This window comes from Equus asinus, chromosome X (assembly GCF_041296235.1).
Source record: "Equus asinus isolate D_3611 breed Donkey chromosome X, EquAss-T2T_v2, whole genome shotgun sequence".
In the NCBI taxonomy this organism is placed as follows: Eukaryota; Metazoa; Chordata; class Mammalia; order Perissodactyla; family Equidae; genus Equus; species Equus asinus.
In genome coordinates this window covers 94338702-94362942 of record NC_091820.1, presented here as the reverse complement: position 1 = coordinate 94362942, position 24241 = coordinate 94338702, and the positions used below count along the sequence as shown (strand labels likewise).

General features: G+C 40.0%; 1 protein-coding gene across 2 annotated transcripts; it reads right to left on the bottom strand.

Annotated features, from left to right (window-relative positions):
• Nucleotides 1-1712: 1712 nt before the first annotated feature.
• Nucleotides 1713-16655, bottom strand: TNMD (tenomodulin). 2 transcript variants are annotated; one of them, XM_014829978.3, is made up of 7 exons: nt 16425-16655; nt 16129-16260; nt 7516-7656; nt 7203-7304; nt 3954-4107; nt 2402-2568; nt 1713-2094 (listed from the first exon to the last, which is right to left on the bottom strand). In XM_014829978.3, the coding sequence occupies exons 1-7, from the start codon at nt 16470-16472 to the stop codon at nt 1885-1887; spliced, it is 954 nt and encodes a 317-aa protein (XP_014685464.1). In that variant the 5' UTR covers nt 16473-16655; the 3' UTR covers nt 1713-1884. The 2 variants fall into 2 exon arrangements, with proteins under 2 accessions (XP_014685464.1, XP_070358405.1); XM_070502304.1 differs by lacking the exons at nt 16129-16260; nt 16425-16655 and adding an exon at nt 8690-8814.
• Between the last annotated feature and the right edge of the window lie 7586 nt (nt 16656-24241).

Sequence of the window (24241 nt, the reverse complement as noted above, 5' to 3'; positions counted from 1 at the left end):
TGTCCTTGTATTTTTTGTGAACTCATATTCTGCCTCATTAAAGGGATCACACTTTCCCAATGCGAAATTATGTGGAGGCTGAGGGATCTCATTTGAACAGGACATGCTTCCAGAATTAAAATAATGTGAGTAGGAACTCTTAGCCCTAAAATGTGACATGGAACCTTCTATACCTCTTGTGTGTGTGTGTGTTCACACATGTATATAGCACGCCATATATAACTGTAGTTGCAGTTGTGTAGTTTCTGCACTTGGGCTCATATGTTTTAGGTGTTTTATTTTTCTTTGGAAATAAGGAATATATTTTCTATTTAATTTGTGTCGCCCACAGAGCATAGTGTATATAGTACCACATAGACTGCATAAAGTTGAATGTCTCAGGGATTTAAAATTATTGGTTGATCTTAAAAATGAATAATTTATTAAAAAACAATGATAGAGAACATCATAAAGTCCATACAACTGCAAGTAAATCTCATATCTTTTACATTTTTCTATTTCAACTGTAAATTAATGCCTGTTATGATAACGGAAGTACTCCAAAATTCTCAGATGTCTTCTAAATCATTAATAAAAAAAACATATTTTCAGTGATGTTGCATTGTTAGATACGTTTTATTGTGCTCTCATTCTGTGGAAATTGGTAATCCAAGTATGGCATGTATGCTAATTATCAATTAATGACTGGTTAATCTCAACTCAGCCTTGGGCAAATCCAGTTCTATTTGCTTCCTCAACTGTTAAATGGGGGAAAATGATTCCTGGCCTACAGGCATCTTGGTGAAGATTTTACTCTTTGAGAATACTTCTCTGATGAAAGTGCCAGACAGATATTTCCATGGCACAATAACTTTGAAGTTGAGCAATGAAGGGGCTACCTTCAAGTGAAACTAGAAGGGGTGATAGATTGGTAGAACAGGACTTTTGAAACTAGAACTGGCTGGGACATCAAAGTTAACATTACCCTCGAACCACTTCTTTTCCTCTTCCCTTTGCCCTTTTTCCCTTTCCCAAGCAAAGTATCAGGTGTTTGAAACTAGTCCTCACCCTTCCTTTAAGAAAGTGGCATACTGCTAGTTCTTTGTGGTTTTCTAGGGAAAAAATATCCCATTTGACTTCTCACTTCAGTGATTTCCTAAGATGCCTGTTTCTGCAAATGATATTTATGGGTCCCCTTGTTCCAGACAATTGCCTTGGAAAGTTATGTAGCCAGACACTGATCTAAAGAGAACTCAGACCTGAAGGTTGTGAAGTGTCGAATTTATCCAAAGTTGAGTTTCTGTTCACAGGAGGAGAGCCTGGGACCCTTTTTGCTAGGTTAGCTTTCTCCTTTGCTGAGTCTGAGCACTTGGAATATTTTAGTGTTGGCCTGCTGTGACTCACTGCCTGTCCAGCAGCTTAATAGATGCTTAAGCAAATCCACAATATGTCTCCCAGATAATTAAACATTGGGGCTATGCACAAAAGGACAAGTTTTTATGCATCCGTTATGGGGACACTTTAGCATCAGCCCCTCATTTCCACTTTCTCAATACAGCACAGTAAAATACGGTATCTGAGAATCCTTATACTTTGCCTTTTCCTACTTCCCAAACCTGATGAAATGCAAGCTTCCATCGTTGTCATCCATGTTAGATGCATGTGCTTCATTTCAGCTGGAGGAAATACTCTCAGCAAACACTTACCCAGTGTGTTCAGCAGCAATCAGGCCATTGAAGATGATGTAGAAGTTTATTAGAACATGAAGAGAGGAATTACCTACAAGTAATTCTGGAGTACTGGCTACCAGGAGCCAAATGCCTTATAGGGAGAAATTCATTGAATAGCATGCATTTATTATATGTTGGCTGCCAGAAGTTTAAGCTCTTGTGCTCGAACTTGCTACTAGACCCTCCCCAACATGCGGGCCACCCACCAGTTGCAAGGCATGATGACACGACAGATAACCCGCCCTCCTTGGTAGCAGTATGGATACGGGTAGTAACCTAGTAAAGGTTCACAGACGCGGCGGCAGTAGCGGTTGCCTCGACGGCAGTAAATACAACAATAACCTCTCTCATCCAGCATGGGGTCAAATTCTATTCCATTTTCAGTCTGAAAGAAGAAGAAGCCAGTGTTGGAGGGGAAGGGTCACTAGGTAGAGGTCCACCGAGCAAGGGAGGACTATAAGAACATATGAGTTGGGGACTGGTGAGAAATTAAGTTCCTTAGCCTGATCATGGAGATACATCAATAAAGATCAGGATGATTTTGAATCAGCCTCCTGGGGATTCCAAATTTCTTAAATATTTTTGTTAAAATAATGACCATTCTTCTTTCAATGACTTTGATCTGAGGGGCTGTGAGTTTTGTGAGGGCTCTTTGTTTTTGCTCTAACGAGAGTAATGTGAACAGAACTCACATAGTCATTAATTGGAAGTTCTTCTTCACTTGCTTGTCTGGCGCGACGGGTCTTCTCCACCTTCACTTGAGGGACCACCCACTGCTCGTTTTGTTCAATGCCTTTTTTGTCGTTGGTAGGGAAGTGAAGATCTTCACCATCCTCCTCAAAGTCTTGTAACTCTGAAACTAAGGCAATAAATACAAAGTTGTGTTGAAACTGCTTTATAAACATTTCTGAAAGATGTGCTTGGGGGAACAGCATTTGGGGATAGATTTTCCTTATGTCTTCTCACTATCATCATCTGGGCATGCATGAACCACTTTTCCAAGCTCCTTCAGCTGACATTTAAGGAGATTTTCCAAAACAAATCTGACTATTTCCGTGTACACAGACCTCTTCTTTGCTCGTTTGGAGTCAAACACTTACTGCTTTGCCCTATTAAAATACTAAATTAAAAACTGAGGACGAGGGACTTTTTTGTCTCCCACAATTTTTTCACCCACGGTAGGTGCTCAATAAATAATTTTTGATTGCCTGATCTGGTTTGGTGCTGTCTGTCCTCTTCCCTTTTCCCTTCTCTTTCCTGTCTTAAGTTTTTTTTTTTAACCTTCTGTTTTGAAATAATCTTAGATTTATGGAAGAACTGCAAAGATAGCACGGAGTTCTTGTATATCCTTCACCCAGTTTCCCCTAAGGTTAGTGTCTTACATAACCATGGTACAACCATCAAAACTAAGAAATAAGCATTGGTACAATACTATTAACTAAGCTACAGACTTTATTTGTATTTCATCGTTATTTCCAGTAATGTCCTTTAGAAAAAGGGTACTGAAGCAGAAGTTCTAGCATCCAATCCAGGGTATCATATTGAATTTAGTTGCCTTTTTGTAAGGTGAAAGATTACCAATAGATGCCTCCATCGGTGGGAACGGTCTCTCTTGGGTAATGTAGTAATCTATGCTGTCCAGAATGAGGGAGGCCAAATTAGATGTTAGCTGGATAGAATAAGACATCCAGGGACCTTTGCTTTCTCTATGGACTAACTGGAAGTTAAGACCTGAAGACTTCTGCTCTGGACCTCTAGCCCTCAATTTTATAGTGATTACTAGAACAGACAAAAGAAATTTGTATTGCAGTGACTGTCCTATCTTCTGGGGAGAATGCCACCATTTGCACAGAGAATCCTTCTTAAGGCAACAGAGTATTGTTTTTGCTCTTCTCTCCTCTGTGCTTGGGTTGGGCACTAGTGGTTTGAGCAATAGTCTGGTATCCTGGCTGCAATGAATATAGATGTGCAAAGAAAGACAGATTAGCCTTTTGCTATCACTAGTCACATTAGGGTGGTGTTACCTTTGCTGGGATATTTAAAAGCCTGTCAGCATTAATTTATCTGATTTATAACTTGGCTGTGAAAAATTCCTTCCTCACTGGCAGTCAGCATATACAGTTTCATCTAAGAAGATATAAGCTGATCATTTGTTTTCCTAGAAATGTACTCTCTGAATGCTGGAAACATTAACCTGTTACTGATTCTGGAAAGAGGAGGAGGAGGCGGAGGAGGAGGCCATACCTGCTATTAGAGTGGGATTGATCCAATACATGGTCACGTTATCACAAATCTCCAGAATTTTGGAATTTTTAAGAAAGTCTCGGTTTTCAATAGGCTTTTCTGCTGGGACCCAAATCACTGACTGTTCAAAGAAAGTTGTGGTAATTTCTTCATTCTGAGAGAAGAAAGTAGTTCAGGGTGGAGACAGGCAGAGAAATTAATACAATGAGATATTAAGCGATGCTGGAAAACACCAACTTTAAAGTCTGAATAACAATTCCAATCCCAGAGGTGCCACTAAACTAGTTCTGTGCCTTGCACACAGTAGGTGCCCTTGGCAGAGTTAACAATTGCTCCCCCTTCTCTGGTCTAACAATGAGGCCGCTCGCTCACTGAAACAGGAGGCTTCTCTGCTACCACTTCCCTTAAAGTCAGGACGGCTCTCCATCATTTTCCGGGCTCCCACTCGGCCAGGCCGGCCAGGCCGTGTATGCTTTAATTTGCGCTTCTGCCACCCTGAGTGATTTACATTTGTTTTCTCTCTTTCAAATGGATGTCGTGAGTGCCTGCCTTGTTTTAGGCTTGCAACTAAGGTGACAAGCAGGATTTGATTTCAAGCTGAAAAAACTCCTATAATCCAAACTGCTGAGATCAATTAAATAGCAACCAGACCTCATATTTTGGTTTTACAAGATTTTCCTGTTAATGGCAGCTAGTTGCAGTAAGATGTCTTTTTTTGTTTTAAAATCAAGTTTCCAGCTTGTGACTTCACTGGCCTTACCACTATTTTACTCCTTTCATTTCAGATGCTTAGCGGTTGTCTCAGAGTGCTTTTTCTTGAGGTAGCCTTTCTTGTATGTATTGTCAAGAACGCCGCCTTCTCTTCAGTTTATAATATTGGAAGTAGTTCTCTTGTTTACCTTGTTCTTACTCACTTGTCTTGCTCTTAAGGGCTTTTCCTTTTCTCTTTTATTTCTTTCTAGCTTTATGATTTCAGTGTTTTTATTTCTTCTCTGAAATATGGCCTTGTACAGTTTTTCCCCTAGTCATTTAAAACTCTCAAGTCTTAGCTCCTTTGCCCTTGAGTCTGTAAAGACCTTGGGATGCATTGAAAGGGATTCTAAAAAATGAGGTCGGTACGCTGACTAGCTTTGTTAGCAAAATCAGGGCTATTTATATATCTGCTCTGTATGTTTAACATGCACAAACAAACCAGAGATACAATGGTGAGGGAAGTACAGAATTAGAGGGGTTTTGTCATTCAGGACCACAAATTTGTCTCATTAAAAAAAAATCTGTAGCCTAAACATAAAAAGTAGGATTTTGTTGAGGATATAGTAATCTATCATGAGATGCATACTTGTGTTATTTAAAATATTCAGCAAAATTATCTGAAGAATAAATTAGGGTTAAAATGAGACATCATGGGCCTTTGCCTTTATCTTTTTCAGAAAAATAAATCCTGTTGTGTCAGTTCAGACTTTCATTGCTGGCTGGCCCTACTCAAAAGCTTACATTATTTTCTGTAAAAAGCAGTATATGATATTGAATATAGTAGCTTTTTATCCTATCGATTCTCCTTTCATCTTATCCTTGCCTCCAATAATAATTCCTAATATCTTGGAAGTTGTTCTACTCCTCAGATGCATCTAACTTATTCTTTTTTTTTTTTAAATCTCCAAAATTTTTCACTATCATAGACTTTGGGAGGAGAGCATTATCTTCAGGGGGATATTCTTGTATTTCTTGGAAATTCTGGTAACAATGGCCAGCTTCTCTGGCTATGAGGAGACCAGTAGCATGTCTGTGGGAGCCAATGACAGCTCTGAGACTTGGGTAAGGGAAAAGAAAAAGTGCTCCTCACTCCACCTCACCACCCGAAAAATGAGAAAAGGGAAAGAAAGAGATAATGGGTAGATGAGAATTAAGATGGAAAGAGTTGGGTAGGAGAAAAGTGAAAAAGAATGGGAGAGAGAGAGGGAGGAAAGAGAAAGAGGTATTTACAGTATACAGAGAGGCCACTGTGCCATTGCTACAATCTTATTTTAGATTTCCCAGCTAAACACTAAAACAAACAAAACAAGCCAAACAAACATTTGTTTCTTCCTGACGACAGTGTCACAATACAGCCTTAGCTAATGCTCCCCTTCTTCCTCCATTGATAGCAACATGTTGTAATTATAGACAAAATATCAGGGAAAAATTAAGAGGAGCCTCAAGGGCTTTATTTTTTTATTTTTTAATAACGTAGCTAAATTTTATCGAGGACTTAAGAAAGAACTTAAAGTGAATTCATTTATTCGAACTTTGAATCTTGACAACCGTGTTATGTGGTTACTATTATTATTCTCATTTTTGCAGATAAAGAAACAGAAATTCAAAGAGGCAATGCAATTTCCTCAAGAAGAAAAAGTTATTAAGTGATAAAGCCAAGTTTCTAGGTCAAGCTACATAGGATGTTAGGGTCCGTGTTCATAACCACTGAGCCGCACTCCTCTTAGTCAATGTAAACTGTGAGTCTATTCTCCAGTGTGATTTCAGTCATTCTCAAGCTGAAGGGCTTTACTTGAGCTTATGTTTTAGAATGGCTGTGTTTTAGGCACTAATCCTCATCTCTCACTAGGCTTTCAGGGGCCATTCAGCCATTGCACCAGGAGGCTAGGTTACCTCACCCTGGCCTAGTAGCGTGTTTTCAGAGAATTTGTATACCTTGTAATTCTCACCTTCTTTGCTTTTGCCTTTCCCAGTGAGGTTAAATGTGAATTATTCCATGAGCAGCCCAGCATAAAGTGGTAAGGTTAACGAACTGAAATCTTTAATAGGTGAATGTCACAGTGTGACACAAGTGGCAAGGATCCCAGGTGGCCTTGGGACTTTTCTTTTTAGGGCTTTATCTTAGGCAGGATTGATTTTGTTCCCCTGGCTCATCCCTCTTCCTAGAATCTTTGGTTTGGGAGCAAATGTCCATAATGCTAATGGTTACCCAGGTATAAACGTATAATGTTGCACCTAAAAACATGAACTTTAGTTTTTTGAAAGGCCTGAGTTCAAGATCCCAATCTGCTCCTCACTAGCTCTGTGAGCTTGAGGAAGTCACATTTTGGTTCTGAGTCTGAGTTTCCTCATCTGAAAATGGGGATAATAATAGTACCTATCTACAGGGCTGTTGTGAGAGTCAAATGAGAGTCAAGCATTTAATACAATCTCTGGCACATAGTTAGCACTCAATAAATGATGGCTTTTACTACCACTATGATTACTCTTACATACCTCATCTATTTCCTCCTCTGGTTCAGAAAATTCAGGAATCACTTTAATCTGAGTTTTGATGAAGCATTTTTGAAGACCTACAAAGTAGATGCCAGTATATCCCTATAAAAGAGAAAAAGAAAAATAACAAACTTCCTGAAATAGCCACAATTAATGAGTTCCATGATCTGTCAGGCCCCAGGCTGGCAAAATTTGAATTTGAAGGGAAAGCTTTGTCTTATAAATTAAATGAAAGCTAAAGGCTATTTTTAACTTGACTCAAATGTTCTAATATTTTAAGTGGGAAGCCTTAGGGGGAAAATATTCAACTTACATTTTTAAAGTCATGTACTTCCAATGTTTCATCAGTGCCATTTCCGCTTCTGAATATTTCAGTTCTGGTCACGGGATCAATTTCCATGTAAATCTTCCTCTTCTCTCCGTTGCTGTAGAAAGTGTGCTCCATGTCATATGTCTGGGAGAACAGAGGAAAACAAGCTCTAAGATATTCAGTGTGTCCTTTCATAAGACACTTTAACTGAGTAATATCTGGGGCACTTTCTCTTTCCAGAACCTTTGTAGTGAAGTGCCATCTCAGCAGCTTGCCATTGGGAATTCTCTGAGACTCGAGATTAAAGGGAGGTGCTTTTTGGCGCTGGAGCTGATATGGGGATCCCTTCAGAGCCAGTATTTTGTATTCAAGCCAAGTTGCTGAACTAATTACTAAGAATTCCAACAGTTTTCTTGGCAGCCTTGACTAAACAGCAAATGATATTTTGCAAACCAGTCTGTAAAGTATTTTCCCCTTGTGTTAAGCAGAGGGATCACCTAAAACCTACACTGCTGCTTTAAGCAAACACTTCCCTTTCCAAGTGCTCAGTGGCCAGCCCCTCACTGCCCAAGAAATCCACCAGGGCTGAGAAAGAGATTTGAACACATTTAGAAAATGCTTAGGTATTGCTGTTTATCTCCTTATCTATCCAGGGCTTTAATATCGCCTCCACAATCTTGGCTGTGTCCTTTTTAGAATCTGAAGACCATTCTCCTTGGGCAATATTACGTAATAGTCTTAACTTGACCTCAATTGCTTTCTTCTGCCCTTTAAACTTCAGGAAACATTTATTGCCTTCCACTAACCTTCTTTTTTATGAACTAACCAACTCCACTCAGCTTATTCCTGAGTTCTGTTTTCCAAACCTGACTCATTTGGCTTCAGGTTCTCCAGACCCTCCTGTATACAGAATTCAAGAACTGGATCAAGTGCCCTGCACTGAGTCACATGGAGTCTCACAAGCAGAGTGCCTTGGAGAGGCTGCTTATCAGGTCATTCCTGAGTGGTTGAAACCAAACCCCAGACTTTCTTTTGCCCTCTAAAAGAGCCAATTCTTCTTCTAAGGACCAAGAGGACCAGTCCCAAAGAGGGTCTCAGTTTAGGAGAAACCCATTACCTATAACCAAGGATATATTTATAGCCAGAAGCAAATAACAAGCTTAAAGGAATTTACTACCTGTCACAAACCAGGCTAGGCCCGATGGTGCCATGTGGAAGTCTATCTTATCTCTGTCGTTTCTTCATACTCATTTTTCCTTACAAAAACAATTTGGTAAATTAAAAAGCCTGAAAAATTAAGTCATCTACACAGCCAACACTACTTTCTAATGACATGGTTCCCAGTGACAGCCTTTAGAGCTTGCACTGGGTTGGACTGTTTTTTTAATGTCTGCTGAAGTCTGTGACTGAATGTTGGTTTAACCTGGTCAAATTTTCCCCACCTCAAGTAGAAAAACAAGTTGGAAGAGTTTGTAGAAACAATGTTACTTCAAGCATGAAAAGTTTATATAGTTGCTGAATAGGAAAACAAGAGACAGGGTTAGTGCTTAAGTATTTGTTGAATAAGTTTTTCCCACCAATGGCAAATTTGCATCTTCCTAAAGGGAGATTTTGAGCACTGGCAAGGTCTTTTAAGAGACCATATTTTAAAAGGGGGAAGGAAAACAGTATTTAGAACCTTCCAGCAACCGCAGAGTTAACTCAGGAAGTCTGGCCTGGTTTGTGACAGGTAGCAAATTCTTATAGGCTTGGTATTTGCTTCTAGTTATAAATATGTCCTTAGTTCCAGCTGTGCAGCCAGCTTGAGAAACTTCTACCTATGGCAACAAATTGAGCTCTCAGTTGGCCTGACCTAAGTAGAGGAGAGAGGCATCTACTTCAGATCCAGTCTTGTCAGATCTCCCAACAGGGGGGAATTTCTTTAGAAATACTATCCATTGTTGAGACAAATGTTGACGCCACTAGTCATTGGGGGTAGGGTGGGATGTTTGTTTCATCAGTAGCACCACTGATGGATTATTGCACGGAAAAATGAGGTTATAGACTAGGGGATGTTGGAACACTGCCTACCTGGGCAAAAGAGAAAATACAGGCTGTATTTTCAATCATTGGTAGAAGACTATGGAACCATACTGGTGACATTTAGAATTTCAGTGTACTTCTGTGGAATGAGTTTTCCTGCACCGTTGGCAATGCACTTCACTTGGACACCTTGCTAGATGAAAACTATTGGAAACTGCCAAGCTCAGCAGATCTTGATTATTTTCAACATTCCTTCAAAGAGTTGTTTTTTTTTTTTTTGTGGGGGAAAAGGGGTCCATTCTGATTGTATTCATTAACCAGCTTGTTGGCTTTTTGTTAGCAATGGTAGTGTGCTAAATAGAATGGGATCAGAATGACTTCATTTATATATGAATCCTTGGTGGGTGTGGGGAGCTATATATTCACTCAGATTGAATTACACTATCAAAGGTGTCCTTTTGGAACAAGCTGTCCTTTGTCTAGGAAGATGATGCTGGTGGCCCACTTTGGACTGTTTAGGGATGGGTCTGAGCAAATCCAGACATACTGTCTCGCCTGGGTCCCTGTGGAGCACATTGCCTGGGTAATGGCTATGCAAGCTTCACTGGCCCATATGAAGACTGAGCTCATGCCTTTGGCCTCAGAAGTACTTTTCTCTCTACTAAGCTCACTGGCTCAGGGGCTGGGGGTCTTTCTGAGATGAAGGAATAAATGGTTTTGTCCTCTCCAGGCCCAAACTAGAACAGAGACAGGATTATTGGCCTGAGAGAGGTGTGAGTGGGTTCCCAGTAGCTCATCTCAGACTGCCCCCAACTCAGCTTTATTCCAGGAAGGAGAGAGCAAGGACATAGTATGACAAGAAGTACACTTGTGCCAAATTGTCAAATAGGGAAAGTTAATCTTTGGTGCTTCTAGCTTCCCTTTTCTGTTCTTTCCACATCCTGTTTACTTTGTACCCTCCTAGCCCTTCCCCCTCTTTCCATCTCCCTCTATCTCCTTGTCTCCTCTCTAGACATCTAGGAATCTCATGTTGCTTCAGGTACCTCATGTCAAAGAAGAAATGAGTCTGACAAATGATTTCACACTAAGTTGTCAGTGATGGGTATTTGTCAAAAAAAAATTGAGTGCAATACTTAACTCAAAGAAATGAATTACTAATGGTGGATTTTAAGCACAATGGCACCAGGAATAAGAGATATTTGGGGGGCAATGGCATCTTTCCATCACCACACAAATGGGTTCCTACTCTACCCACAAATAAAGCTGGTCTTAACTACAAGGACCGGAACACTGGAGTGGGACAGGGAAGCCAGTGGAGGGGAATATGACTCACAAGTGAAATGAGGTAGATACATGGTTAAGCCCAGGAAGTGAGAGATGTAAGAAGACCACACTGACAAAACATGGAGAGAACACAAACTTATTTCTCTTCCCTGCCTAGGAAGTCTTTTCTCAGTCCAGTTAAATCCTCTACTCAGGTAGCAAATGAGCCCTAACATCCCCCTTTCACAGTTTGCCCTGTTTTCTCGCCTCAATTTGCGACAATCTCTGAGATCAGAAAAGAAAGCTTTTTATAAAGAATAAAGCTGCCTCAGACCTCAGCGTGATGGATCTGTTTCAGGTGCAAGTAGCTTTAGCCTGTCCTGGAAGGGATTTGAGGACATTTGGCTTAGGTTTGTTTTTTGAATCCCGTGATTAATCTAGCTGCTCTTCTCTCCACCTTCATCCTTTACTGTCTGTTTGTAAGGTACATTCTCCAAAGGTGAAGTACATGCTCGGAATAGCTGGCTAGCAGGTGTGAGGCTGGAAGGAAGGAAAGGAAATGCACTGTACCATATTATTACCGACCTAGCCTGTGGGAATTAAAGGGCCTCTGGGTAGTTCTTTACCCACACAGAGCAGACAGATTGTTTCTTATGCAAAGTTGGACTTCTGCATCTTCAATCACCAGTTCCCAGCCCTGAAAAAAATTGGCATAAGCAGCACAGACATTCTTCCTTTTCAACAAGAAAAAAACCCATTTCTTTCATCTACAGACTCAAGCTGGCTGGGAAGTTTTCCCTTACCCACTACCCCCACCATCCCTTATTCTTAAATGCAGCTGAAGAATAGTGGAAAGGATCCATAGACCAGGTTCTAGTCCTAGCCTCAACTCTGCCACTTACAAGCTGTATGACTTTGGGCAAGTCACCAAATGTCTCTGGAGGCTCAGTTCCCATCTTTATCTCCTACTGCTTGCCAGATGCAATGTTGAATAGTTGACAAAATCAGTTCTGACTTGACTTGATTTGGGCTGACACCTGTCGGGGTGACCATTGGACTGCTACTACCCGTTGATCACCTGGATGGCTTTCCTCCTACAGCCCCAGTCCCACTCTCAGCCACTGAAGGACTGCTCCCTTTGAAGACCCAGGCTTTTCTTACTAGTGCCACGTAAGTTGCTCAGCAAATGCTGCCTTAGGAGAATGAAGGGACTGAATAAGAATGTGCTCATAGTAGCCAGAGTCCTGCTCTACATATTTGGTGCTGCCCTTGAGTCGCCCAGAGTAAGAGCTGGCCCTGTGAGAGTTGCTGGACAAGGTTGGACTTCACTCCTGCAATGGTTTTGGAGAAAATAAAATGAAAAGAAGTCTTCTTTTTTAAAATGCCGGCGTGGCACCATCTGTTGAAGCTGAGTCTCCCTGCTAACGAGATTCCAGCTATAACTACAACTTTTTCCTTGAGGGTATGAATGCTTCTCCAGACCCACGTTTCATCCACCAAAATGCTGTGTAGGAAAGCCCAGAGAACTTGGGAAGGAGAGTTGTACCCTGTGCGCCCAGTAGAGGAGCGAAGAAAGTTGGTCTCTGACCAATGCTAGCATTAGAGAAATAAGCACAGGAAAGCTGGATCCAGGCTTAGCAGGAAAGTGGTATTTCTGAACAAAGGATTTTTAATCTAGATTGATATTGGGCTCACAATTCTGAGGGAGCCTGCTTTAATGGTCATCTGCAGTTGATGTGCAAGGAGGGGGCAAAAGGACACCCACCTATCCCTCCCACTTCTCATCTCATACTGGTAGCATGTAGAAGTTGAGGGGACATGTCCAGGAATCTGTTGATTGCTGTGTGAGCCTTAGGACTTACAGTTTCTAAACAGCCCTAAAGTCACCAGGCGGTTCCTACATATGGCAGGAAGGGCAGCATTTCATTTATTTATTATTTTTTCTTCTGCCTCATTCTACAAAGGATTGGAGGGGATAGGCTCCAAGCTCTGTGCTACATCTATAAATTGTTGGTTAAGGGCTGGGAATTTTTGGAATTGTTTTCTCTATGTTAGATTAATTAGCTGGGGAATTGGCTCTAATTGTTTCAAGTTAGATGTGTAATACAGGGAGCTTTAAGCAAGAATGTTTCTCTAGGGAATCTGCTTCAAAGATCCCTGGGCAATCACTGCCTGGAAGTGGAGTCTCATTGTGATATTCTCTGAAAATCTCTGGGACTGAATAGGTTCCCTCTGCTTGGTTAAGAAAGCTGCACACAGAGCTTGATGGACTGGCTTTCATTTAGCTCAAGTGCGTCCTGTATGTGGCTGTGGGTTAGGGGGATTGTAGCCTGCAAAGGAGTGCAGAAGGTCACCCAGAGTTAGTTCTCCTTATTTCACTTTATTTTGATTCCTTTCTCTTTCTGAGATGTGTGCATGTGTGTGTATATGTGCGCTCGTGCCTGAGGTGTGTGAGGAGGAATCAAGCCTGACTTGCTTCTTTGGGATCAAGAATCTGGATCTTTTGTGCATACCAAGGTGGGAGGTAATGGAAGGAGTGGGGAGGACTTACCAGCATGGAACTGTCAACACCAGATGTGGGATGTTAAATAAACACTGTTTATTACAAACATGTTGAAAAACAAAATCAAAAAGAGGAGGTGTGGTGGAGGCTAGAGGAGCAAACACTAAGAGCTCGGAGGAAACTGAAGGACAGCACACAAACCCCTGCCATCCACAAGCACAGCGGCCTCAATTATCCTCTCCACCAAGGGACCCCAGTCCCCACAGGTCCCACAGGCTTATAAAGGAAAGTCCGGAAGAGCCCGGGGTTTACTCTGCTAACTGTGGTTTCTTGCTAGGCCATACTCTTAAGGGGAGAGTCTTTAATTTGTGCAAGATGCCTGGATCCTTTTCCTCTGAAAATCTTCCTAGACTAATCTGACTACTCTTCTCTTCCCAGGATTGATAAGTCAGCTCTGAGGCAGGCTTACTGGCAGTCTCAGCCATTGGAAACACAGAGGGTCTCTTGGGCTCTTTGTCTGGGAAGTGAAGGTAGTAGTAGACTGAATGAAGCATCCACATCTCCTGCTGGTTCTTTAGTTTGCAATGGACCCAGCCTGGTCTTGTGGTGAAGGCCAAGACTTAGATATCAAAGACAATAAGTTGCAACTCCCCATTGGAATGGAGAGCAAACAACCTTTGTTCATGGTGGAACAACTTGCCCCAGGAGACAGTATTGTTTTTTACTGGATTACTTCATAATAACTTTGTTCATTTCTGAGAATCCCTTTGCTGAAAATTACATCCCAAGATGGATTACTTCACAAGGGATGTGATTCTTGATAAACTTTATTCGGTAGCATACCCCACCTATTCTGTGCCTGCACTGACTAGGTTTTACTTCTGGTTTGAGACATCACAGGATTGCTCCTTATAATCCATTAAAAAGAGAACTGGAGTGAGAAGCAAAGATGACATAATATGGAAGCAGAGGGGACCATGAGCCCTATTAGTGAGCTTGGCATCTTGCAAGATAAAAGCAAGGCCCCCACCTAGTCATTTATAGTTGCACTGAGGCAAATAGCATTGTAAGTTCAGAAAAACACATAAACCCTTTCAGAATAGTATTTGCTGTACCATTGGCTACAATAAAACAAGACAGGCCATCTGGCCCCATGTTTAAGCAGGCATGTATGAGTGGTCAAAAGGGCTAGCTAACTACCACACTCAGTTAAGTACATTATGGTCATGGAAAACAAAAGGGTTTATTGTACTCGTCTGTAACTGTCAAGAGAATCCAAGATTCAATTTTCAGGTCAGCATACCACCTTGGGAATTAGTTAAGTGGTAGCAGAATCGGATTGGAATGCATTTTGGCGCTCATTTATTTACTGTTTCCTTCCTGATCTCAATTGCTTTGCCCACCTTGCTAGCCCAAATATAAGTGGCTTCTCTAGAAAGACATGTGAATAGTAAGTAGTTCAGAATCCGGGAGCAGTGAGAGAGTTTGAGAGAGAGAGAGAAGGGACTAACTATAGGCATTGGGTGATGCCTTAAATCCTTTCTGGAACAAGATATAAATAAAAAGGCAAACAAAGTCAGCTGGTTTGCTCTTCATTCTCCCTGCTACTTAAGCTTGATAAGGTAGCTTCTGGGACTAAATGAAAGTGCATATGGCAGCAAAGCTTACGAACCCAAGGGTGGCTATGGCTTACTTTTCTGTTTTCTTCTGCACACTTATCCAGTTGATTTTCTATTTTCTCACCCTCTGCCTCTCCTTTCTCATCCATCAGTATTCTTTCCTCTGCACCTATTGCTCCTTTGGCTCCTAATGGCCCACATCAACCCATTTTCTTCTTGTCTCCCATCCTCTCTCCTGGATTTGTGCCTTTCCCTTCCTACATCCGTTATAAAATAGAAATAAGCATTTCATGACAACAAATTAATAAAAATAGTAACAACAACAACATCCCACATGCAGGGAGGAAAATGTGGCAAAGCCAGAAAGCCATCTTCATACCCTGTAACCTGTGCATTTATTAATTCTCTTTCAAATGGCAATTGTTAGCATGAAGAGACTATGATTTTCTTTGGGTCATCTCTAAACTTGCACATTGCGTGTGAGCCCGGGAGTAACAATAACACCAAAGTACACTAATACCAGCTACAATGGCCAAGCAAGCTTCACCAAATCACCCTAATATCAGAAGCTTTCTGATACCTGTGATAATGACTTGGAGTCACTTGTTTCTACCTTGTGGTATTACTATCTCAGTGGAACAGAGACAATTGTGGCTGGTGAAGAGCTAAAAAGCTCTAGTTTTTGTTTTTTTAAGTCATAAATAAATGTGAACTCAGGTATGAGGAGTGCTCTTTCTGAAAAGGAGTTTGCTGCCTGTCCTCACAGCAGATGCATTAAGTCAGAAACATAATCCCCGAAAATCCTTTGCTGCCATTTCTGGTGGTTTCTTCTTATGTGGTGGTATAATTACTTTTCCATCAGTTTCTGCCCAAATAATTGAAAGAAAGACGGAAAGTATTTTTTCTTACAGTAAAAATTTTGCTTCTAGGAGGACTTTTAACTCCTTAAAGCCAAGCATTATAAAAGAATGGGTAATTCTACATCCTATCCTTACCAACCGAAATACAGAAAACACATTTTTTCCCTTTCCAAAATAATTAGGGAAATAAAAAAGAGCAAAATCTTGATTCAGGTTTTCATATCATCAGAAAATAAACACAAAAGGGACTTAATGATTTTCATTTTCAGAGTAATATACAAGTCAATCACTAATTAAATTCAATCAAACTCAAAACAGAAGTATTGGATAATAATGTGCATTTACTTACTTTTTTGGGTGTCTCCGGCCAGAAGTGCTTGCCTCCCCAAAACAGGACAATTAGAGTTAGGGCCAGGATACCAAACACCAATCCACAAATTTTAAGTGATTTACATATCTTCTTGGATTTAAAAGCTTCTGCCTAAGCAAAGAACAGAGAGAATAAAACAATACACAAAAGCCCTTAGAATAGCAAGCCACAATTCAAAGTCACCTTTGATTTTACTTTCTAATGTTCATATTGCAATACGATAAATCTGTGAAACTGCTTCTGCTCAAAAAAGGAAAAAATATGAATCAACTTACATTTAAAATGTGACAGTCCTCACAGTTCTCTGGAGGATTCTTTGCCATGGTCTTTCAGCACACAGTACTCTTTCCCTGCTTTGAGAGGACTGAGAGACCACTGCTGAGGTGGAGTTGCAAGTGAGTCGGCTAACAGATGCCAGAGGAGAAGCTGAATTTATATGGCTCAAATATGTCATACCAGAGCCTGAGGGAGCCCAGGGGGCTCCTGTGCTGCGATTTGTTACATAGATATACCCATATATGTATATAACTTCTGTGCACAGAATTCCATCCAGAATGGCAAAGACAGAAGGTTATAATGAAAACTATTGTCCTGGGGGTTGGTTTGGGAGGGGACCAAGCCTAGGACACATTGAAATGATTTTTCGTTATGAACTTAAAATATCAGTGGCAATACATGCTGCACACTCAAGAAATAAGCAAACAAAACAAAAATGGAATGAAGTCCTAATTTCAATTCCATTTGATTTAACAAATATTTATTGCAGGGATATTAAATGTCAGGTACCGTGTTTTGTGTTGGAGATTCAGAAATGAATAAGGTATTGCTCTTCCACGGTGCCAAAGCTCTTTGAGGATGGAGATCAGTATGTACTCAACTAATTATAATTAAAAACAGGGTTAAAATGGTTAATTATATGTTTTCTCTCTCCCTTCATCTTCTCTCTTTATTTTCGTTTCCTAGGTTCTGTTCCTCAGTCTGTTCTTTAATGTCGATATTCCTTAGATTCTATCCTTGATGATCTTCTCACTCTATATACACTTACATGATTTCATCCACTCATAAAATTAATTAAAATATCACCTACATATCAATGATTTCCAAATCTGGGTCCATAACCCCGATTTATCTCTTGAATTTCAAAGCCATTTGAATATCTCTACCTGGATATACCTCAGGAATCTCAAACTCAACATGTCCACATCAGATTCTTCTTTCAATACCTCCTTCCTCCAACCTACTTTCATTCCCATATTCCTTATCTTGGTTGCTGGTGGCTATACTGGTTTTCTAGAACCTCCATAACAATGTGGCTTAAACAACAGAAATTTATATTCTTACAGCTCTGGATGCTAGAAGTCCAAGGTCAAAGTGTCAGCGGAGTTGGTTTCTTCCGAGGCCTCTTGCCTTACCTTGTAGATGGCCATCTTCATGTTCACCTGGCTTTCTCTCTCTATGCATGTCTATGTCCTAATCTCCTCTTCTCATAAGGACACTGGTCATATTGTATTAGGGCTCATCAAGACAAACCTTGTTTTTCCTTAATTATCTCTTTAAACGCTCCATCTCCAAATACAGTTATATTCTAAGATAATGGGTATTAGGGCTTCAACATATGAATGAGGGGGGCACACTTTAGTCCATAACAGTGGAACCATCACCCATCCAGGCTCCAAAGCCAGAAACCTGAGGTTTGTCATAGGCTCCCCTCTCACATTTACTTTATCCAATCAGTCACCAGATCTTATCGATTCTAAATTCTTACATCTTTCAAAGTTATTCTGTCTTCTCTATGTTGACTGCTAAAGTCTTAGTTTAGGTTGTCATCTTCTCTGACAAGTCTCAAATCCATATCTCTAACCCAGGCTACTCTCTTAGGGTTCCAGACCCATGTATCCATCTAACCTGCCAGACGCCTTCACTTGGATATCCCACAGGCACCTCAGATGCCGTGTGTTCTAAACTGAATGAATTATCTCGCCTTCCAAACATACCCTTCTTTCTGTATTATCTCTCTCACTAAATGACACAATGATCAGTTTCTAGAATAGGAGTCTCCCAATGATCCTTAATTTCTTCCTCTCTTGTTCACCTCTATGCCTAATCAATGATTGAGTCTAGTTAATTTTGCCTGTGAATTATCTCCCCAATTCTGTTCTCTCCATCTTCACTTGTCACTGCCTTAGTTGAGGTTCTCATAGATACTTTTACTGTTGCAGTAGAATTCTAACTCGTTTCCTCCAATCCATTGCCTTCAAGGTGATCTTTCTAAGACTCAGATCTGAGGATAATTTCTCCCTGGCTTAAAATCCTTTTGTGTCTATTCATTGCCCATAAAATCAAAGTTACTTTGGGTGACATCAAAGAAACTTCGTGGTCTGTACCCTGCCTATCTCTCCAGCCTTGATTTTGGACAATTTCCTCCATAGAAATGGAGCCAACTGGGGGTCTCAGAGCTCCATGGGCAGAGCCATGGAGCATATATATGTGACTTCATCCACATTCTAATGTCTCAACGGAAACACATTTTCTAATTATTGCAGACATGATCATACATGAATTAATTTACGAAATATAAGTCATAGTTCTATTTGTTTTTACAATTCTTTGGCCAAGCTTAAAAAAAAAAAAAGAATGTCATGAGAATAGTCTCATGGAGAAACCTGTGTTTACTGTGTTAGATGGTTCCCCTCAACAATGTTACTCACACTATGCCTCTTATGCCTTCTTTACATTTTACACTTTATTGATACTGAGCATCCTCTTCTTTTGCACACCATAGGGCATTTGCACATGCTATAGTCTTTGCTTGGATTTCCCTTCCTCCACTTTTCTACCCGGAAAACTCCCATTTAGCTTTCAAATTGCTGCCTAGATATTACTAGCTCCTGAAATCCTTCCCTGGTCTCATCTCTACTACTTCATTAAGTTCATCATCTTTTCCCTTGTTCTATTTTCGTATTTTGCTCATACTTCAAATGTTGCATTTATTATACTGTATCATAATTGTTTTTTATGTGTTTTTCTCCTGAACTGACTTTGAGATCCTTTAAAACATGCCTTATTTTTTAAAAGGATTGAATTAAAATAGAAGTCAAAGCAATATGCTGTGGAAGCATAGAGGGAAGAGTGATTAATTATGATCCAGGAGAGCAGGGAAAATGGCACAAAACACATGAACTTTCATTAGATTGTTCATTTATTAGCGTTATTTATTCAGTGTCCTCTATGTGGCATGCACTGTAATAGGGCCTGCATATATATTTAGTAGTGGACAAGACAATCACAGTCCTTGGCACTACAGATCTCAGAGTCTAGTTGGGGAGATGGAAGTTAAACTAAAAGGGAAAAAAATCCTGTAAATAAATTTAAAAATATAAATTATGAAACATGCTAAGAAGGAAAAATTCAGGGTGCTATGAAAGCACCTAATTTGGATTGCAGGGGTCAGGGAAGTCTATGCTGAAGAAATATCCCTTAAGCTCAGACCCGAATAATGAGCAGGAGTTAGCCAGTGAATACTGGGGAAAAGATGATTTCAGGCAGAAGGAACAGCACATGTAAAACTCTGAAGCAGAAAAGAGGTTGTGTGTGAAGAGTAAAAGGAAAGTCAATGTCGATGTAATAGAGCGAATGAGGAGGAAAGTTGCTCGAGATAAGGCCAAAGGGGTAGGCAGGGACCTTATCAGGCAAGATCGTATCTATTAGGACTGATTTTGGCTGCATTAACAGAAATCAAGTTATGGTGGTTTAACAAAATGAGGGGTTTACTTTTCTGACATAATGGAGCTTCAATGTCAGCAGTCCAGGGCTCATGCAAGTTCCACAACCCAAGCTTCCATCTTTTTGTTCTGTGATCTTTTGAGTGTGGCTTCCATCTTCATGCTTCCGAGATGACTGTTCCATGTCTGGGCAGGAAAAAGGAGAGAATGCAGAGGGCAAACGACATGTGGCAGTTGAGTCTGTCTTTTTCCATCAGGAAAGTAATAGTTGTCCTGGAAGCCTGATCTTGTAAGTTTCTGCTTATCTTATCGGCCAGAACTGGGTTGAATGGCCAACCTTAACTGTAGTGGAGGCTGGGGAGGTTTTCTTTTCAACTCAGCCTATTAGTACTCCTAACAAAATCCTGGTTTTGTTATAGAAGGGGGAAACATGTTGAGTACGCAACTTACAGTTTGTGTCAAAAGGGCCATGGTAAGGGGTTTGAAGTTTATTCTAGAGCAATGGGAATTCATTGAAGGGTTTTAAGCAAGGGAGATCCATAATTCCTTTTATATTTACAAATATCTCTCTGGCTGCTGTGAGAAGAATGAATTATAAGTGAGCAAGAATTTTAAATGGTTGACCAGTTAGGAAGTAATTGCAAGAGATGATGGTGGCTTGGACTAAGGAAGTGGTAGTGGGGATGGAGAGAAGGAGATTTGGGATATTTTACAGGTAGCATGTACTTGGTGACAATTTGGATAGACAGGGTGAGAGAAAGGAAGGAATAAACCATGATTCATGCATTTCTAGTTTGTACATTCGGGTGGAGAGTGGTGCCATTCACTGGGAATAGGAAGCATGAAGAAGGACCAGTTTAGGGTAACGAGTATGGTTTTGGACATGTTGCATTTGAGGTGTGTATGAAGCATACAAGAAGAGATGTCTAGTTGGCAGTTGGGCGTATGTGTCTGGAGCTCGGAAGACAGTCCCTGGAGTAGAAATATAGATTTGTGGGAAACACAGATTTGTGGATGGTATTCAAAGCTATGGGAGTTGACGACATGGTCTAGAGAAAGAGTGCAGAACAGAAAGAGAAAATGGCTCAAGACTGAACCCTGGGGAATCTTCACAGTTTTTATTTAAAAACATACTTTTAGAATGGCTTTCACATTTTTATTAAAAAAGATATGTAATCATTATAAAATAAGCAAGCAATATAGAAAATTGCAAACAAGAGCGAAAAAAATCTTTCCAAATCCGCACCAACTAGGAATAACCATTATTGTGCCTCAGTTGCCTAATCTGAATAAAAGAGGATAAAAATAGCACTTATTTATAAGATTGTTGTATTAATTTAATGAGATAATCCATTTAAAGTGCTTACTCTGCTACCTGGCAGATAATAAATCCTTCATAAACATTAGCTGCTAAGATCAATGAACATTACCCTGGGTATCACTTTTGTTATATAGGATTAATAAATGGATAGATAGAAAAATTTTGATAGAAATAGTATACTTGCTATTTTTTAAAGTATGAACGTTTTCAAAATGCTTGAATTGAACAAAAGGAAAATAAATCAAAGTGAAAGTAAGGGAATTGATAAACTTCAGATAAATGTTTCTTCCCCCTCAAGAAATAGTAGACGCTGAAAGACTATTTTAAAGTTAAACTCAAAGATTTGAAATATATAAAGAGGTTGTAGTCATTATATTTTTATATCCATGTTTCAATTTTTGATAGTGTGGACTGATTCCCTGGGTAGTTGGTTAAGAGCATGGGTTCTGGAAATAGCCTGCTTGGGTTCAAACAAGTTCTGCCACTTACTAGCTACAAGGTGGGCAAATTATTTAATTCTATGTGCCTCAGTTTCCTTATTTTTAGAATGAGGACTAAAGAGTGCCTACTTCATTGGGTTGTTGTGAGAAATAAAAGAGTTAATACATATAAAAGACTTGGCACAGTGCCTGGTACACAATAAACTATTGTTGTCAGTATGAGGCTATGGGATATCACTATGAAACATGACAAAATGAGCCCCCTTGCATTTCCCCTCCCATCTCCTGATTTTTGTTGACTATATTATTATTTTTACCTTCTCATAGTTTATAACATTTACATTCTGCTCTCCACCTAGAATTCTCCAAGTTGTTTGGTCTTGGTTCTGTTTAAATGAATTCAAAGCTTACCACTAGTCCTTTTATCACAGCTCTTTTATTCCTGAGTTCTTTGTTTTGATATATCTCTTGGTTGCCTAGATTTTATTTTCTATTAGTTTTTTAAAAAGAGGCACTTGTAAGTGTTGCATTTCTTGAACTTTTGCATACTTGAGAATAGCATGCAAAAAATAGCATGCTTGTCTGTTGAAGGACAAAACGATACGATATGAAATTCTTGAGTCACTTCTTTGGTTCCGTCAGGAGTTTGTCGATATTGCTCCACAGTCTTTTGGCGTTGTGGGTTGTACTGGTCCTTTAACTGTGGCCTCTCCATTCATTCTTTGGCTGGCTGGATTTCACTGTAGAAATTCCAGCATTAGAAGTCAGATGACGGAGGAGGAGGAGCTGCCAAATGAAATTGAAATAGAGTGGCCAGGAAAATGGGAGGAAAACACTGAGGTGTCACAAAAGCCAGAAGAAGCATGTGTTTGACAAAGAAAGCAGCAGTGAACTCTGTCAAAAGCTTCAGCAAGGTCGAAAGGCTGTGAAAACTAGGATTTGGGTGGAGGAAAATGTGGAGGAGCGTTCTGGGCTGCAAGAAGGACATGAGCAAAGTCATAAATGTGTATGTGTTTGGGGTGTGGGAGTAGCGAGTAGTCCATTGTGGACGGAATATGGATTGCACGGGAGGGATGAAGTTATGACAGATCAAGTTACCCAGATCTCTTTTTCTCATGGGCTGCCTTGTTTTTTCCTGCTGCCTCTCTACCTAGCTCTTCATCTGGATTAAAGAAAAAATATCTCTGGGTTATCTTTCTTTGGCTCCATCCTTAAATTTCTTCCATATTTCTCTATTTTTTCTTTCAAATAAAAGAAATTGGATTTTCAGTAATGTTCTATCCATAAAGCAACTAATAAATTCAATAAATATCGAATATTGATTGGGAATACTGCAGTACATAAAGCAGTGTAAGGAGGAGACGTGTAAACCAGTGATCACAGCCCAGTGTGTGGCGAGTGCTATCTGAGAGCAGTACGGGGTGCTTGGGAACACAGAGGGGGCCACTGAACCCAGCTTTGCAAGTCTATTGCGGGGGGGAGTGAGAGAGGGGTATTCAGGGCAGGCTTCCAGGAGAAGGTAATGAAGAAATTGAGAATTGCAAGATGAATAGCCAGGCAAAGGTGTCGGCAGAGACAGCGTTCCAAGCAGAGGGAAATCATGGACAAAATCTGGAAAATGTGGAAAACAATAAAATGTTTGAACAAGTGAAAGAATTTTAGTGTGGAAGGAATGCTTAAACTTTTTTTCAACACAAGAGAAGTACATCCTCACTGGCAAATATCTATCAAAAGTAGGAAGTAATATAATCAAAGTTTTTCCCCACCTCTGCAAATCCTCCGTGTTAACCACTGTTAACAATTTAATAAGTATTATTTCACATGCTTTACTATTCAAGTGAAAATACATACTCACATATACATGTATGTGTGTATGTATATAGTATTAATAGTTTTTAAAATATATGATCCTACAAAGCATTCATATGTTTTTCTGCTACTTGATCTTGCCATTAGAAATATATCGTAGACATCTTTCCTTAACAACACAAGAACTCATTCTTTTTTAAAAAAATATTTAATTGAGGTCATGTTGGTTTATAACATTGTGTAAATTTCAGGTGTACATTATTATATTTCAGCCTCTGTACAGAAGAACTCATTCTTTACAGCTGAATAACATTCCACATGTATTGGAATGTACTATAATTTATTTAACTGGTTACCTATTGATGGACATTTAGGACACTTTTAGTTCTTTGTGATTATAAAAAATGCTGCAATGAGTCCACTAGTACATTATAAATATCTTTGTCCACTTCTACAGGCATTTCTGCAGGATAGACTCTTAGTAGAGCGTATTAGTTTCCTAGGGCTACCATAAGTAACCACAAACTTCATCTTAAAACAACAGAAATTTATCCTCTCACAGGTCTTCCTTGCCTTTTCCTAGCTTCTCATGGCCCTGAGCAATCCTTGGCATTCTTTGGCTTGTAGCTGCATCACTGCAATCTCTGTCTTCACATGGCCTTCTTCCCTCTTGTGTGGATTTGTGTCTCTCCAAATCTTGCTCTCCTTATAAGGATGGCAGTCATTAGACTTAGGCTGAAAAAATCACATCTCATTTTCATTGTAGTCCTGTTAGTATTTCTTCTGTGAATTGCTTATTA

Bases quoted from the DNA above. Each gene is read 5' to 3' on its own strand.
- TNMD (XM_014829978.3), bottom strand. From the start codon at position 16,472: ATGGCAAAGAATCCTCCAGAGAACTGTGAGGACTGTCACATTTTAAAT. The intron at 4,108-7,202 runs GTATGTAAGAGT...TTCTTCTCTCAG, and splicing joins CAGAGGAGGAAATAGATGAG to AATGAAGAAATTACCACAAC. The intron at 2,095-2,401 runs GTGAGTTCTGTT...TTCTTCTTTCAG, and splicing joins AACTTCCAATTAATGACTAT to ACTGAAAATGGAATAGAATT.